This window comes from Mauremys reevesii, linkage group 5, assembly GCF_016161935.1.
Source record: "Mauremys reevesii isolate NIE-2019 linkage group 5, ASM1616193v1, whole genome shotgun sequence".
NCBI classification, from domain to species: Eukaryota; Metazoa; Chordata; order Testudines; family Geoemydidae; genus Mauremys; species Mauremys reevesii.
Genome location: NC_052627.1, coordinates 120,781,044 through 120,799,611, shown reverse-complemented (window position 1 = coordinate 120,799,611; position 18,568 = coordinate 120,781,044). Strand labels below are relative to the sequence as shown.

General features: G+C 42.2%; 1 protein-coding gene across 5 annotated transcripts in view; it reads right to left on the bottom strand.

The window, feature by feature from the left end:
* Positions 1-1,295: 1,295 nt before the first annotated feature.
* NELFA (negative elongation factor complex member A) overlaps positions 1,296-18,568 on the bottom strand; it is a 38,760-nt gene continuing 21,487 nt past the window's right edge. For all 5 annotated transcript variants that reach the window (XM_039541185.1, XM_039541186.1, XM_039541184.1 and 2 more), the window contains 5 exons: positions 12,604-12,692; positions 11,776-11,887; positions 8,085-8,338; positions 6,490-6,589; positions 1,296-4,586 (listed from right to left, as the gene is read on the bottom strand). In XM_039541185.1, the coding sequence (XP_039397119.1) occupies positions 4,402-4,586; positions 6,490-6,589; positions 8,085-8,338; positions 11,776-11,887; positions 12,604-12,692 (740 nt within the window). In that variant the 3' untranslated portion in view covers positions 1,296-4,401. The remainder of the gene's footprint in view (positions 4,587-6,489; positions 6,590-8,084; positions 8,339-11,775; positions 11,888-12,603; positions 12,693-18,568) is intronic.

Below are 18,568 nucleotides of genomic sequence, written 5' to 3'. Positions count from 1 at the left end.
ATCCAGCATGTAGTTCTATATAGTAAAGTTGACCTGTGCTAACTTTAAAGAATGTAACTACATAAAAGTACTATAAATAACCCAGTGAGTTTATTTTAAAGCTGGGCTGTGTAGTAGCTGCCTGACAAAGTGAGCTTGTATTTACACTGAGATACAAGATCACTTTGTCAGGCAGCTACTACACACTACTAGCTCAACTGTTAGCTCAATATGTAGAAATATGCTACTGTAAAAACTGACCTTACAGTTTCTTTAGAAAATCTAAACTTTTATTATACAGACTGTAGTACACTGAAAATACGTACCCGAAGACAGAAGATCTTGAATTTACAACTGTACAAAAAACAATAGAAAACATACGGGCTATGCTATAGATGTAACATTTTACAAAATGACATTTCTTGTTAAAGGCACCAGATTCCCAGTGGGCTCTGGCTTAACATTTTTCAGTCTTTTTTCTAGTCAGATCTTGCTATGAAAGTGCGAGCCAACCTCAAGCTCTACAATGCCAAAGTATCATGCTTCTTCTATGTAAGTGGTCTACATTTTGACATGATTAAGTGGGGGAAATTAGCAACTTCACATTGGCCTATTTCATTGACTACTCCAAAGAAGATTTTTCCCTGTCACATCCAGCATCCTATTTTATTTGACTGAAAGGTTAATAGCAAGCCTACAAATAAAAACTGAGAACCCTTGGGCACCGATCCAGAACTACAGAGTTAGTCATCCTAAGAACTAGGCAGTGTTTTGGGGGATTGGATGGGAATTACTAGAGAATGTTTTGTCAGGAAAAGGTGTTTCCTCACCTCAGAAGAGATGAAAGCTAGGGGGAGAGAAAGGAGCCATGTTACCTGGTTCTATCCTATACTTCACCTTAGAATCCTAAATAAAGAGAAACTAATTCCGAGTGGCCCCTCAGTAACCAGGGGGGGCTTTCACAACCTTAAAAAGATAAGAGGTCTCCTTTTTGCTCCCAGTGTAAAATTCCCTGGGGCATTCTTGTTTGCTGAAGCTGCCCCACAATGCACATGTGAAGTTCTGGCTCACAGACTAGGGCCTAGAATGTTGGGCTACAGTAAAGAGAAACAACAAAATGGATTTTAAGAACGTTAGCCCTGAACAATGTGTGCACCTCCCATGCCTAGTTAGTGGGGGCTTCAGCACATCATTCTAGAGTTAACTTGGGTTTTGTTTAGCTTTGCAATGCACCGCTGAGCCTCATGTACAAAATCCACCTAGCATCTAAATGACTGAAAAGTTAAGACAAAAAATATCAAGCTCAAGGAGTCAGATTTGCTTTGTAAAATAAAGTTTAAATAATATACAGGAATTCAAGTGCTTGCTTTGCTGTTTCCTGAGCTGTCTGGTACTAGCTGTACTCTTCTCAAAGCGCTGGTTCAGTGTTTCCAAGCTATGATGCAGGGCTCTCCATGTAGTTTAGTTTCTCAGCAGTGTAATGATTCTAAAAACATTTAAATGGCTACTTTTGTTTCATTTTTTGTTTTTTAAAGAAGGACAAAAGATACAGAGCTAGCTGAAATAAATTTACAGTCCCTAGGGCTAGATCCAGCCAAGAGAAAGAAGCTTTTGTATTTAAAACTAAGATTGCTAATTATTATAGCAATGTTAAATTGTCTCAGTTCTACTGAGAATGAATTTAAAATATTTTGTTACTATTTAAAAACTAATTGGTTTAGTGCATATGACTAGTCTTAGCTGAATAGGCCTGGAGAGTGAAGTCTGTCCATCTATACAGTAAGTACAGAGCAGGTAGCAGCAGTGTAAGTTTCCCCCATCCTGCTTCATTCTAATGCTTCAACTGAGTTCTGGAGGGACTACTTAGGGAGAGGGGGCATCTCCTTTCCCACGCAGTCCTCGTCCTTGCTGCCGATCGCTGAATTTTGGGGATGTGAATGTCTGTCCACTGGACTGAGAACCCCCAACTCATCTCATGTAAACTGAAGACCCACCAAATGACAGCTTCTGATCACTACCAAACAGGACTAAGTTTTGAACCAATAACTTGGGGATGTGAGTGCACATCCCCTGAGGTGTCCAGTCCTCTAAACATTGATTCTTATAAAACAAAACCAACCCCTCATCTAATTTCTGATTAGATTTCTAATTAGCAGAAGACAAAATGTATTAAAGCAGTAGCAGTTAAGACAGTGTCACACTGGTTTAGTTTATAGAAAACTAGTTATCACATGGACTATTTTAAAACCTGAAAGCAAACGAGATTGAAAAGGAATGCAATTTATTCCTTACACATTTTTAAAAAGACATACTTCTTTCATACTCTGACTTTAGCCCTTCATTTGTAATGTATTAAGTCAAAGAAGTTATAACCATTGTGAATGCATCTTATAGTGAATTCATTCTAAAAACTAAAACCCTCCACTCATCTTAACTTGTTCCTGTTGCTTGTTTGGCTGATTTGTATCAGTTGAAAAATAGTCTACCTTGCTGCAGAAATGGAGTAATTAAGTAGAGGGCACTTTCCAAAGTGACAGTTATGCTGAGGAATCCCATTCTCTCACTGATATCTGCGCACAACTCTTTAGTGATAATGGAAGTTCCAACAGTACAACTCAACCACTAAGTGTTAGAATAGTTAATTTAGGATATTCTGGACCTTAATTTTGTTGGAGCAAATATACATACTTTTGATCAAATCACAATAAAATGTTGTAAATATGTTTCCTCATTAATGCTCGCCCTGTTCAAATAGGCACATAGCTGGATAATCTGAAAATAAAAATGCCCAATATAAAAAGCTAAATGACAGTATCTATAGGCCATGTTCGCACACGGATGTATCACTTAGGGGATATTTGCTTTTATCTTAGAAAAAGATCTTGTGTTGGCCTAAGTCATAGATTAACATTCCTTTTTAGGGCCAACTTTGAGTCATCACAAGGCCCCACATCAGTCTCTCACAATGTTATGTGACTTATCCTTGTACTTCTCCCTCCCCAGCATCACCTTTCCAGGCAAGTGCAATCCCACACATGAGATTGGCTGAAAGAAATTTAAGCATGGACGTTTAACGCAAGTCTCCATTAAGGGCCAAATTCTGAAGTCACTACTTACGCCTGGTCTACACACAAGCTGTACCGCTTTAACTGTACCAGTTCAGTTAAAGTGGTACAATCCTCCTAGTTTGGTACAATTCTATTGGCATGTGTGCATGTATGGTATAGCTATTCCTGTATGGGAAAGGGAATAAACTATACAAGCATAAGACCCCTTTATGCTGGTATAACTGCATTCATGCTAGAAGTTGTACTGGTATAACTAGATCAGTTTTCAAGAATGTCACATCCAGCAGTTGTACCAGTACAAAAACTGTGTAGTCCAGGCCTTGGTCATCAAATGCCCAGTGACTGCTTAGTCAAACTTGCACCGAAGGAGGAAAACAAACAAAAAAACCCAGGAATTTGCCATAAAGGCAGTCTCGCTAACCTTCCACATTCACAGATATGACAGTAACTCACTTTGTGGCTGGAAGAGCCACTCTTAAGACTGCAGTAACACTCAACTGCTCTTGAGAGGCATGTAAGCACAAAACAAGCTTCGTTCCCTCCAAGAGAAAGGTATGTTGCCCAGGGGGCCTCCTGTACAAGAGCCAGAGATTAATCTCCACAGTGCGCCTCACCTGGTAGCAAAGAGCTATGATCCCTAAGCAGCCCATAAGCAAGGTGAGAATTTGTTTGGCAATCTTAAGTTTGACACTAAAGGAAATTATAAATTTTGCTGCATAAAAGGTTAAGATATTCAGTTCCCCTCCATCTCAACTGATTACAGATTAACTTGTGCTGGGCATTAATATTCGCAATACAGTAAGATTAACAAAACTTCTCAAACCACCCTATGATCCTGGAAAAGACAAGCTAAACACACAGTGGGTGCCATTAGACATCTACCACTCGCAGTAGTTAGATTTACTGCAATCGAATTGCAGGAATAACTGCAAATACCTGTGGTGGTGCAAGTGTCCATATGTGGATGGAACCCATGTAATCAGAGTAAATATTTCTGCAATAAAATCTGTGCCCTTGCTTAGTGGTAAACTGTGATTCTGTAATTGTTCTTTCCTCAGTGCTTGGAACTGAAATGCTCTCAAAGTGAAAAGCAGATTTTCAGTTGTGATCTCAATTTCTGGCACCCTGAATCACAGAACAAATGTTAACTTTTCCGCCACCTTTCTATTAAAAAAAAAAAAAAAGTCTGTCAAGTTTGACAGAATCTTCATACTGCAGTCACCTGAGCCCAGTTGTCTTCTGGAAGGGAATAAGAAACCTACACGTGAATGCCATTTTGTACAACTGACGCACTCTACAGGAGCTGGCTGATTCTAGTCTTGGTTTGGTCCGCAGTTTGTTGTTACTGAATTTCTTAGGAAACATTAGTTATAGGTTTGTACTTCTTGAGTCTGGTCCACTGGCCTGTAGCATAGTTCATTTCAAAGACTGTGTCAACTAACATGGTGGTGCTCCCAGTGCCATCAGCCTTTGGTAAAACTTCTGTATGCTCACTAAGTTTAATCTGAATGATGTCGCCTTGCTCTTGGCAAGGATTCTCTGTGGAGACAAGAATAAAAAATAAATAGTCAAACTGAAAGTTAAGACATTTCAACACAGCCAGTTAGCAAAATTAAAGGGTAAGGAAAAGCTTTGGATCTGCCAGGGCCAGAGGGAGGAAGAAACCAAAAACCTGACGAGCTTCAGTATCACTAGCACCTGGAATGAAGCAGGAAGCCACATGCTTTCACAGATCATGGTTTGAGTTCATGAAGTATATAACAAAGGGAACTGGGACCAAACTAAGGACTTAGCAAGGTAACTGGTTGGGGGGAACAATGTTTGCAAAACTTTCAGTGTGTCACTTATTTCTGCAGGTAATGATTTGAGATCTTAATGAAGAGATCTTTGGGAGCTTAATGTCAGTTCAGCTTTAAGCTTTAGAAAACTAATTAAATTATCATAATGCTAACACAGTTTGCTGCAAGTCTTAACAGATTTCATTTGTTTTGGAAGATGGGATGAACATTGCTTCAGTGTGAACCTCTCTCAAACCAACACTGCAGTACCACCACTAGGAAGAATATTACATGGTACATTTATGCCATGAACTGTAGATAATACAGATAGAAGCTAAGAAATATAGTCATGTTGTTTGCAGCCACTTAACCAACTCCATTGTAAAGGTCAGGTATCACTACAGAATATACATCTCCTCCAAATAGTTTGCATCCTATTATAGATATGTAATAACTCCAGCATTGCAAAAATTGTCCATGAAGCTCAGTTTGGAGGTGCTCTGCACTTGAATGCTATTTTGTACAACTGACGCACTCTACATGAGTTGGCTGATTCTAAACTTGATTTGGTCCGCAGGTGTTACTGAATCTCTTAAGAAACATTAGTGATAGGTTTGTACTTCCTGAGTTTGGTAAATGAGGAGCCTCTTGTTCCTGGAATCCCAGGAGCAGTCTAGGGCCAAGAGCACCTTTCCTCCCCTGTGCCTGGCAAGGTGCGCAAGACTCTCTTTCAAATCCAGGCCCCACCACAGTATTTCATACCTTTGTCATCTTGAGAGAGGATTACTGTAATGCATTCTGCATGGGCTACACTTCAGAGTGCTCACACTATGGTGATGAGAAGTTTGTGTACTAAGAAGTTACAGCTGGTGCAGGAGGTGAAGTTAACTCATGGACAACTGCATCCGTTCTCAAGAACTGCATTGGCACTGAATTCTCCTCTGGGTACTATCCAAGGTGTTAACTTTTGGTTTATACCTTAGGACCAAGCCTGCTCTCCCTGAGATTTATCATAGCATTTGAGGTCACCTGATGTGCTTGAATCAATATTTGCCACATTTAAAACATTAATGAATTGGTGAAGAGACTCTGTACTCTTGAGCTCCCTCCTCATCCTGGTCTGACAGCACCCGCACTCACTGACCTTCCGAGCACAGCACAAGGCCTATTCACAAGTATTTTCACTTGATGAGAGTGTGGACTAGGTTAGTCTGTAGGGGTGGGTGCCCCCCCCGAGGTCCACCACATGCTTGTGTACAAGCAATAGTATTACAGTTATGTTATTTACTGAAGTATGTGCATGTCCTGAAGGGCACATTTTATAACTACAAAAATACAGTTTGTCAGAGCAGTCAGATGTCAGCACCCCTCCAACCAACACTCACAAGACTTTAGACTTCAGCTGGTATGTTGACACAGCCATGCCATACAAGCTTTCCAACGCATTGTTGTAGGGGCAACTGAATAGTTCAGCTGTTGCAAGAAAGTGCAGTGAGGCACTCCATACTTTAGAACAGACTCTTTCCCTGCTCCTCCCAATTTTTACATTTAAGCCATAAAATAAGATCCTGCCCAGATTATCACTAAAGCAGCACATCTTTACATTTTAGTGGTGCTTCACAGCATCTACTGGTCCTCAAAATAACACTAGTTGTAATACATACCTCTGGATCCTGCCATGAACCCAAGGATAAGAGCCTTTTCTGGCCTGGTAACTTTGTTTGCAGTCTTGAACATTTCCTGTGCGGCATACATTTGCTCCCTCTGCAACATATTAAAGCAAGTGTGTATTTCAGTGGAGAAAGTGCTACTGAAGAACACAGTAAGATAAGACACAGGCTACATGGTGATCTTTATTCTTACAGAAAATAAGTCCACTCATTCCTTTTCATAACAGGCACATAGTGGCACACATTGTTGAGGTTGCAGAAGAGTTCACATTATAAGCCCCATTTTCACACAATTTTAAGGCAGTCACTTTTTGTGACAGAGCAAAGACCTCTCAGGGACACCTCCGCTCCACTTTTTCCTTAAGGACTACACCAGCACATTTCAAACTTCAGCTGCTTCTGCTGTAAGTTTTTTAAGGTGAAAAAACCCATGTGGTGAAGAATTTCTTTTTACGGAGGGGGAAGAGTCCACTTTACTGACTTGCGTGTGTGGAGAGGTGGCAAGGGAACAAAGTGTTAAAATTTTATGTAAATGAAAAAAAAAATCACTGAGGACGTTCAGGAGCATCTGCTTCTTCCATCCCTTTTGTGATGTTACAGATTCTTCCTACCCAGACTTGCAGGCCATCAGGCTGCTGCTGGGACAGTTTTCATTAAAGACTTTTTTTTTTTGAGAGTGTGTTAATATAGCAAAATCATTGAAAAGAAAGACAGGGGAAAAAAAAAAGTCACAACCCTTTCTTAAGGCCATGATTCTTCCAACCCTTATGCACATGCTTAACTTAACACTGAAGACCTAAAGCTCATGCTTGAGGGCTTCAGCCAGTCACCTGCAGGGTTCAGGAAGGAATTCCAGCTCCCCACCCCCAATATATTCTGTTATGTTTGATCTCCTACCTCCGAAGCATCAGAGATGGCCACAGCTGGAGCTGGGACACTGGATGGGGGCAGGCCTGTGCTCTGAGGTGGTACTGAACATTTTCCCTCTCACATGCTTAGCTGGCCGGTTCTTGCTCTAACTGATTGCCATATGTGGGGTCAAGAAGGAATTTCCCCCCAGGTTAGAGAGTGTCTCTCCCTGTCTGGCCTTCCTCTGCAACATGGAATGTCACTTGCCCGGATTATCTGGGTTTCTCTCACTTAAACCATTTCCCTTCCATTGCAGGGGCCTTGGGTAGTGATGTACCTCAGTCCCTCCCATTCTGCCTGTGGCACATAATAGTCTAATCCCCTTGTAGACTGTAATACTTTGGTTTAAGTTTAGTTGTTGGGTTTAGCGTGCAGCTGCTGGATGGTGTTGGTGGTCTGTGACATACAGGATGTCAGACTAGGGATCTGATGGTGCCTTCTGGCCTTAGAACTCTATGACCTGGGACTACTCATGTACTTAACTTCAGGCATGTGCATTAGTTTACAGGATCGTGACCTTAATCAGCAACAGAAAAGAGATGTAGTCCAGCAATTTGAGTGTCTGACATTTCCTGCATTTTACAATATCTGACCATTCAAAGCTTTCACTTTAGGACAATCACTTGCTATCTTCTTCCATTGTACAGTCACTGCTAATCTACAGATACACTACTACTTACCGTGAGAGAAAGGCTTTTCTTGGGTGGTGGCTGCTGCGGAGTTTGGGGGGCTACTTGTGGAGGTTGTGCGGCAGGGGAAATGGCAGGAGGCGTAGTAGGTGTTAGAGGTGAAGTAGGTGTGGCTGCAGCTGGATTTGAGTTACTGTTATACATGGGTGTTCGTTGTTTGAACTGAGCAGGAAGAGGGGTAGTGTTTGGAGCTGTAGGCTCTTCAGGTTGCCTGTTCGTCTGTATGGCCTCTCGCACAGATCCAGCTGCATGAACAAACATAACAATTAAAAAAACCCCACACCCGCAATTGGATAAGGGTCTCGGATACTACAGTGCCCTTTAAAAGTACCTAGATACAGACAGACAAGAGTTCCAGAGAGACGTTTTAGTGATGTGATTAAATGAGCCATTTATTTTATTTATAGATTACATTTGAAAAACTACATTCTCTCTCCCTTTCCACTGCATTCCCTTTAGCAATAATGGGAGACAGTTCGGGGACTTCCAACTGGCAAATCTGCGTTGCACTATATTTAGCAGTGAAATTTGTATTTAATGGAGTCTGCTTTATAAATTTTTGAGTTTCTACTCCATAATTATAAGTATAGCACAATTATTGTAGGAAGACCTATTATGCAGGAGCTGAAATTAGAGAAACGTTTCATTATCCAAACTAAAAATTAGAAGCAACTTCCCAAAGGAAGTCAGAATTAATTCCTAGTCTCAGCCAGTCAGTGAATATTGAGAAGACAGATTGAAAAACAGGCTAAGCAACAAGAATTATAGAATTAACAGTCCCTGGATCACTTGTTGTTTAGAGGACCACTGAAAAGGAAAGGGTTACTGGAGAGGCCTACTCCCTTCTCTCCCAAAGCGGATAAGCAACTAGTACAATTAAACCCCAAAACCACACACAGTAACTATTTCAAATCCAGTTTGAACTCAAAACATTTTAGAGGAAAATCCCAGACAATGACATCAGTCACAGATTCTACAATTTATCAAGTTATAATCTTGTCATTTGAAGACTCCCACACAGCTTTACAAACTGTACCTATCTATGAATTACTTAGCTTACCATGACATGCAGCTTACTCTTGGCTTAAACAAAGAAGCTGGGTACAATTTTCCAAAGCCCCTAAGTCCCACTGACTCCTAAGTTACTTAGGGGCTATTGAAAATGCTTCTACTATTTAACAAAGCTTAGCATCATTATAAACAATTTAGGGCAGGAAGTGACGAATATGACCTTATTCAACTGAAACTAAATCGGGGGGAGGAGGGGCACGGAGCGCAAAAGGAGGAGAAAAAAATTGGCAGAATGTAAGTGCATGAGTTGGGATTTCAGCAAGACACCACATTAACAGCTTTTCTCTTGGAGGTTGTTAGTAGCCAGAGTGATCCAAGATGCACAGTTTGACCTTGTTTTTCATATAATACAACAAACTATAAAGCAATTAGCTCCCGAATGTGTGAAGTATGGCACTGACCAATTTAAAAATTATTTCCTGGCACAACGACGAAACAAAATATTTAAAGAAAGAGGTTCTTAACCGTGACCGAAAAAAACAGAGAGGGCATTCAAAGCCATAAGGTGTATATGAAATAAAGAGATACAGTCACCACAAATTAAGAGGGAAAAGGACAAAAAGACAGACAAATAATATTATAAATCCAAGGTTTTCAAGAACTTTTAGATCAACTGAAGCATAGGCAAAGGTGGAAGGGGTTAATCAAATGGTGAATGGGGTAAACCCCTTGTAAATTTGAGGGCCACTATAAAAATAGGTTGCCTATTTATTTCATGGACAGTTGGTATGAAGAAATAGAAAATGTATGCATAATTGAGACTGTATATTTGAATAAGCCCCCAGAATTCAATGTTCATATGGTTCTCTACTTTTCACTTTAAGACATTTAATCTGGTATAATTTGTGTTTTTGACACTGTTTACTGTGGCCCAATCTGTAAATTGTGCATCCAGTTTTAGGAGCCAATTTTTCCACCCACAATGAATTATAGGATTGTTTATGCAGTTCATAGTTAAAGCAGTTGATAAGAATTGCTAGGGGGCACATAATTTGGGGCCCTGTAATTCTAGTGTGGATTATATTTTATTCATTTACTTACTAAAGCTAATGGACATGAGCCCTGGAAAACACAACCTTTGGCAAGCTTTCATGTTTATTCTATATAAGTAGGAGGAAGGTTTGTATTAATTACAGAGTGTGAGAGGTAATCTTTTCTGCCAATGAAAGCACAACACTGGGAGTTAGGATATCTTAGTTCTATCCCTGGCTCTGGCATTAACTCATGTGACCCCAGGCAAGTCACTTAACCTCTGTATCTCATTTTCTCCATCTGTAAAACAGAAAATACTTATCTGACAAGGACGTTGATTGTCTAAGACACTTAAAGATTCTTGGAAGAGAGAGATCTATGCAAGGTCAAATGACAGTAAACCAAAATATTTGGTCTTCATTATATGTACTTTAATTAAACAAGACAATGTTAAACTCCCTGGCTACAAAATACAGATATCACACACGATCCAAAAGGAATAGTTAAAAAGGAAAAATAAAATGCAACTAGCAAGGCTCAGAGCTTCACATGATGCTTTTTCTGCAGTTAGATACAATGCTAACAGAGAAAACAACACTAGCAGCTGACACTGCTGATGCTTCAGACCATGTACTTTCCAGAGCTGCCAAGCTGCAGCCAGAGAGAGATTTATACAGGGCTTCTGAGAGATTTGGAACTTTGTTTCTGAGCCAAGCTTGTATAAATTCGACATACGCCCGTCTGCAGTGACTACTGTGCCAAAAGTTCCTGAACTGAAAAGTAAACATTGCTACGGTAGGAACCTTTACACAGGCACCAGGGTAAAGCAAGTTGCATATAATTGAAATGTCAGTTCTTTGTTGACTGTGAATTTATCCCAAAGTGCTTTGTTAACGAATCACTATTATTTAGGTGTATTAGATATCTTACAGACCTGTATGATGACACGCACAACGGAGCAGGGACTTGTGGGAGGGAGGGGGAGTGTTAAATCTTTTGATCCCAGAGCTAATTCTGCACTTATTTTAACCCTTCCCTATTTTCTATTGTTGAATGTAACTTGATTTTTGAAAAATTTAAGCGCTCAACTGTACCTAATAGACCTTCATAAAAACGCAAAGGAAAAAGGTGGGAGGGTGGACAGAAAGATAGGTTGTGGTTGAACACCATGTGTTAAGCAGTACGCCTTTAATAATTTATACAATTATTGTTTAGCACTTAAAGTACCTCTCTCTCCTTCACACACCCAGGCCACAAGGCAATCTTTCGACTAATGTACATTCCTAATGGCTTACCATCAGATTGCCTATAAAAAGACCAAGCAAACGAACCATTTAAGGGGATAAAGAGTACCTTAGCCTTAGTCAGATCTATAATTAAAAGTGATTTCATAGCTACTTTTAAAGTAAGAATTTTCTTTAAAAAATAATGTAAATGATATGTCTTTTGTTACTAAAAACTACAATCCTTCTCCTGCAACCCTTACACAAATAGTCCTATTGAAGTCAGTGAGATTATTTACACCAGGGAGGGTTGAAGGATTGTGACCTGCATTTGTAATTACAAATGAATGGCAGCGAAAATGTATATGAGAACCAATGTATTAATAAAGTGCCATTAGCAAAAATGATTATTTTACCTGGCTGCACTTCGGAGCTTGGGATATAGGAGGAAGATGGAACCACGCTGGGTGTTGCAGGCAAATAGCTTGTAGAAGGTAGTGCAGACTCATTGTTCAGAGGGCCAAGTTTCTGTAAAACAGTAAATGGTTTTGCAACCATATACAACATGACTGCATGGAAATTCTGACCTTTTACATATAATGTCAACTTTGTCATTTCTCTATTTCGCCATTACCGCTTTCTTTTTGGCACTTGCTTAAGAATTTATCTACATTGGAGATTTTTCCAATTATACAAATGATAGTAACTCCTCCAGAATAAGAGTGCCTTATCTTAAATGGCTTCCAACGCAATATCAACTAAACTGGAAAAAGGCACTCTTATTTCGGTATAAAAGAGTGTGTCCACACAGGGACTTATACTGGTGTAACAAGTGCAGTTTGAATTCACAGCCTACCTTTTACTGGTATAACTTCCCTGTACAGCTAAATCGTAGAACACCAGAAACTCCCTGAGATGTTGTCAGTCATTCCAAGTCTATACAGACTTAGCAGCTTGCAATGATAACCTTTTGGCTTCCACAAACGCCTCGCATCCCCTTCTAACCCTCAGAAGAGAAGATCGACCCTAAAAGCTCTCAGTAGTTTTCCCAGAACACATTTAAGTGTTCATTCTGCATTGTATATTGTTAGCAAAATACATCAAGAATAGAACAATATTTTGTGCAATCATTACAAAATTATTATTCACTTAGAGGTAAGCTTTAAAGGTGATACAGAACTAGCCTTTTGAATAAAATATCCCAGCATTATGTAGCACAATTTCACTGCAATTTAAAGTCTTACCTGGGTAGACACAAGGCCAGCAGCATAATCTGGAGTTGCATTTTCCACTACTGTTTCCTCTTTGGCTTGTTTTTCCACCACTTCTGTATCTATTGGATAAAAAAAGATGGAGTTAGTTTAAGTTAACTTTCCTAATTCCTGAACTAGATTTTTTTTTAAAAGAGTGATCCACGTAAAAGATTAAAAGAAAATTGATAAAAATTACTTTAAAAAAAACAAAACAAAAAACAAGTGTTACAATGCTGGTTTAAAAAAAAACAAAAACGTTTTTCATATAAAATACCCAAGTGGTTTCATAATCAAGCTGATGCTTAAATTAACCACAATTTATATTTCACCAAGATACTGAATCTGAGCAATCAGACAGAACAGGCCAGCTTCAGAGAAATCAAGCACAGCTATCCATCACAACACTTATTACAATTGTGATTTCATTCATAAAAATGTATTTAACTTGTTTTGTATCTTACAAAAATGAACTGAGATTTGTTTTCATTTAGCAAATTGCGAAATGAAGAAAGTGTTCCAGGAAAACCATGCCACCTAATTTGTTTTCTGCATGTGTTTAAGTAGCCCAGTATTTTCAGTCAGGATTATTAAATAATGCTTAAAATGTTTTTTTCATTCTTTTAAGATCTTCAAGATTTATGTTGAATGACCCTTTATACCATTTAGATAATGATTCAAAATTAAACCTTTACAAATTTCACTTAGTTATGTAATAACTATAGAATAAAAAAAAAAGTTCTGAAATATTTTGTGTAACTGCAACACAAAAGGAAAAGCTAATGTCACATTCATCTTTGTTGGGATGTTTATGTTCACAAGGGCACAGATAGTTCAACCCTCTCAACATATTTCCAGGACACATGGCATTTTAATTAGTAGAATTCAGAAACAAACATGGCTACCTTTAATTCTTCAAGTGCTTGCTCATGTCCATTCCAAAGTAGGTGTGTGCTCACCCCGATCACCGCCACTGGAAAGTTTTTCCCTCGGTGGTATCTGTCAGGTCAGCTTTGGTGCCCCCTGGAGTTGTGTGCTCGTAACGCCGCTATAAAATGTTCTACCGATCCTTCTTACCACCTGTGACAGTTGCTGGAACTGCAGCTCGTTCTTACATTTTCCCACAAGTACCCTTCTCAGTGGCCTTTGTTCTTCCATTGTACATAATTATTTGTAGTGGTTAAGTTTCAGTTTAGATTACTGTACCCTGCTTAGCAGGGTTACCCACCCCCCTAGCACCGGGGCATGCCTTGGTCTCCAGAGTTTAAGCCTTGTTTAAGCCACAAGCCTATGCCTGTTAGTGACCCGCCATGCCAGCTGCCTCAAATGTCTGGGGGAAGCCTACATGCAGGAGCATTGCAGAATCTGTCAAGGGTTCAGATCTCACACTAAGAGAGAAAAGGACATCAGACAAATTCTTCCTCATGGTGGTGGCACTTCATCCTCCCTTGGAGCCGAGCCACTTCGACTCAGAACTGAGTACTTTGGCCTCAAGAAGAAGCATCCCGGCTTCTCTTAAGAGAGATGCAGCACCATTCTGCTTCTCTGGTGCCTAGAAAGGATGTTTCTGCTTTTCAGGACTCCTGGCACCAGGCATCCCTGGTGCCAAAGAAGATCGTTCCTGTAAGGGACTCTCAGCACCGATCTGCTTCTTTCTCAGCACCGGCAATGGAGAAGATGGACAGGGGGAGATTCCCAACCCCAAGATCCATGAGACACAGAGACACTGGCAGACTGCGACCCATGCCAGGCTGCTCTAAGACGCCAGCAACTTTCCCAGTACTGTTGAGTCCAGCCCCAGAAAGGGCACCATTGAGTCCAACACCTTTGGCTCGCTCGTGGTGGAGGGTCCATTCGAGCCCAACTACTCTGTTGATGCCATCCACACCAGAGGTGTTTGAGGCCAAGGGAGGTATCATCGCTCCTGCCACCGCCATCCCCTGCTGTACAGCAGCTGTCAGTGGCGGCACCAGAGACAAGAGCTCCCACAGCACCATGGCCCCAGATGCCATCAAAAGGGAAACCAGACATGATGGCAGAAAAACAACAAGGAGTCTGGTGGCACCTTAAAGACTAAGGCCTGGTCTACACTACATGTTTAAACCAATTTTAGCAGCGTTAAACCGATTTAACGCTGCACCCGTCCACACAACGAGGCCTTTTATATCGATATAAAGGGCTCTTTAAACCGGTTTCTGTACTCCTCCCCGATGAGAGGAGTAGTGCTGAAATCAGTATTACCATATCGGATTAGGGTTAGTGTGGCTGCAAATTGACGGTATTGGCCTCCGGGCGGTATCCCACAGTGCACCATTGTGACCGCTCTGGACAGCAATCTGAACTCGGATGCACTGGCCAGGTAGACAGGAAAAGCCCCGCGAACTTTTGAATTTCATTTCCTGTTTGCCCAGCGTAGAGCTCTGATCAGCACGGGTGGCGATGCAGTCCCAAATCCAAAAAGAGCTCCAGCATGGACCATACGGGAGATACTGGATCTGATCGCTGTATGGGGAGGCAAATCTGTTCTATCACAGCTCCGTTACAGAAGATGAAATGCCAAAGCATTTGAAAAAATCTCCAGACAGAGGCCACAGCAGGGACTCAGCACAGTGCTGCATGACAAGCGTAACGGAAAGCCAAAGAATCAATTGGACGCTTATGGAGTGAGGGGGTACTGAGGACTCCAGCTATCCCTCAGTCCCCGCAGTCTCCGAAAAGCATTTGCATTCTTGGCTGAGCTCCCAATGCCTGTAGGGTCAAACACATTGTCCGGGGTGGTTCAGGGTATAGCTCGTCAACTTATCCCCCCCCACCCCCCCGTGAAAGAAAAGGTAAAAAAATCGTTTCTTGACTTTTTTCAATGTCACCCTATGTCTACTGAATGCTGCTGGTAGACGCAATGCTGCGGCAATGAACAGCAGCATCCTCTCCCCTCCCCTCCCCTCTCCTCCCCTCCCCGGTGGTAGATGGTACAATATGACTGCTATCCATAGTCATCATCAGCCCGTGAGTGCTTCTGGCTGGCCTCAGGTGAGGTCGGCCGGGGGCGCCTGGGTAAAAATAGGAATGACTCCCGGTCATTCCCAGTAGATGGTACAGAACAGCTGGTAACTGTCTTCATCATAGCAACTGGGGGCTGAGCTCCATCAGCCCCCCCGCCCCCCTTCATGTCTAAAGAAAAGATTCTGTACTGCCTGGACTATCATAGCAGCTGGAGGCTGCCTCCCCCTCATTTTATCTCACTAACAAGTCAGCGTTTCTTATTCCTGCATTCTTTATTACTTATCACACAAATGGGGGGACACTGCAACGGTAGCTCAGGAGGGTTGGGGGAGCAGGGAAGCAACGGGTGGGGTTGTTGCAGAGGCACCCCCTAGAATGGCATGCAGCACATCATTTCTGCGGGATAGGACATGGAGCGGCTGTGCTCTCTGGTACACTGGTTCTCTAGCACACTTGCCCATTCTAGGCAGGACTGACTATTTTTAGATACAAAATAAAGGAGGGAATGACCCGGGGAGTCATTCCCATTTTTGTCTTTGCGCCCACGGCCAACCTCAGCCACGAGCACCCATGACAGCAGAAGACGGTACAGAACGACTGATAACCGTCATCTCATCGCCAATTTACAATGACATGGCAGATGGTACAGAACAACTGATAACAGTCTCTGCTATCTTGCAAAGGCAAATGAATGCTGCTCTGTAGCACTGCAGTACCGCCTCTGTCAGCGGCATCCAGTACACATACGGCGACAATGACAAAAGGCAAAACAGGCTCCCGGGTTGCCATGCTATGGCGTCTGCCAGGGCAATCCAGGGAAAAAGGGCGCAAAATGATTGTCTGCCGTTGCTTTCACGGAGGAAGAAATGAGTGACGACATTTACCCAGAAACACCCATGACACTGTTTTTGCACCATCATGCATTGGGGTCTCAACCCAGAATTCCAATGGGCGGGGGAGACTGTGGGAACTATGGGATAGCTACGGGATAGCTACCCACAATGCAACGCTCCAGAAATTGACGGTAGCCTCGGACCATGGAGACACACCACCGAATTAATGTGCTTAGTGTGGCCGCGTGCACTCGACTTTATACAATCTGTTTTACAAAACCGGTTTATGTAAAATTGGAATAATCCCATAGTGTAGACATACCCTAACAGATTTATTTGGGCATATGCTTTCGTGGGTAAAAAACTTCACTTCTTCTTTGTCTTTGGCAGAAAAGTCTATTCAACAGGCGCCTCCAGCTCAGGATCGCAAACCAGCAAGTGCTCCTGAGTTGCTGAGAGTTTAATTCTTGGAACTTGATGGCAAAATTCAAGAAGCTATTGCCACAGGAGTCCAGAAATGAATTCAGAGCCCTAGTTGAGGAGGGAAAATCTGTGGCAAGGGCATCTCTATAGGCAGCCTTGGACACGGTAGATTCTGCAGCCCAATCAACGGCTTCGACAGTAGTTATGAGGAGAGGCTCTTGGCTTCAATCCTCGGGTCTATCCTATGAGGCGTAGAAGACCTTACAGGACCTCCCTTTTGAGAGTATGTCATTCTTCTCAGAGCAGACAGACATCAAAATGCACAGCCTCAAGATCTCAAGAGCCACCCTGAAGTCCCTAGGACTACATACATCAGCCCTTTCTAGGACCACTAAAAGCCCCAACCAGCTGCTCACTTCTTCCCGCCCCAGTCCCGACAGGACTATATTGAGAGGAGGAGCAGAGGCTACAAGAGAAGACCTCTACCCCAGTCCTCATCTGCTTCCATTCCTGCCCCCCAAGACAATCAGTGGGGTGGCAGACCTTTTGAGGGGACACTCGGGGACAACGTGTGGATCAGATTTCCCCCAATTTTTGTGGACCGGTTATCCCACTTCTATCAGGAGTGGGCCCCTATTACCTCAGATCACTGGGATACACCCTTCAATTCAGTTGTTCCCCTCTTTCGCACCCCTCCCCGGGCTCTCTTTAAAGACCCTTCTCACGAGCAACTTCTAGCATAAAAGACCTTCATCATTCCCTGTATTCAGGGAACTGGTATGCTGCCCTCGATTTGAAGGATGCTTATTTTCATATTTCAATCTTTCAGGGACACAGAAGGTTCCTCGGATTTATTGTGAATCATGTGTACTACCAATCTGTCGTTCTCCCATTTGGCCTGTCAGCAGCCCTTTGGGTGTTCACAAAGTGCATGGCAGCCTTCCTGAGGAGACTGGGTTCAGGTCTACCCTTATCTCAACAGCTGGTTGATCAGAGGTCGGAGCAAGGCCCAGATGGAGACATGTATAACACAGCCAACTTTCTAGGACTTAGGTCTGTTAATAAATATACAGAAGTCTATTTTCTCTCCAGTTCAAAAGACAGAATTCATCAGGGCGATTTTCAATTTGGTCCAAGCCAGAGCCTTCCTCCTGGAAACCCGGTTCCAAACAATAGGGGTGCTCATTGAAAGCTTCAGAAACCATCCCATTACCATGGCATGAGACTGCTTAAAGCTCCTGGGCCATATGGCATCATGAACCTATGTGGTGAAGCATGCAAGACTACAGTTCAGACCCTTTCAGGCATGGTATACCTGGATATGGTCATCAGTGATCGCCTCCTTTCTTTGGTGGTTAGACCAAACCAAGTCCCATTCTCGAGACCCCAACCATCAATGTCTGTCGTCACAGACATGTCAGCAACGGGCTGGGGAGCTCACTTTGGGACCCTCAGGACTCAAGGACTCTGGTCTTTGGAAGAGCTCTTGCTACACATCAACATCAGGAGCTCAGGGCAGTTTGCCTAGCCTGTCAGGCCTTCCAACCCCATCTGAAGGGCAAGTGCATGTTGGGTCTTACAGACAATACGATAGCGATGTTTTATATAAAAGAAGCAGTGTGGAGTGTGCTTCTCTCTTGTGGGAATTCTGCCTAGCTCACTCGATCTACCTCAAAGCCTCCTATCTTCCAGGGCACGGG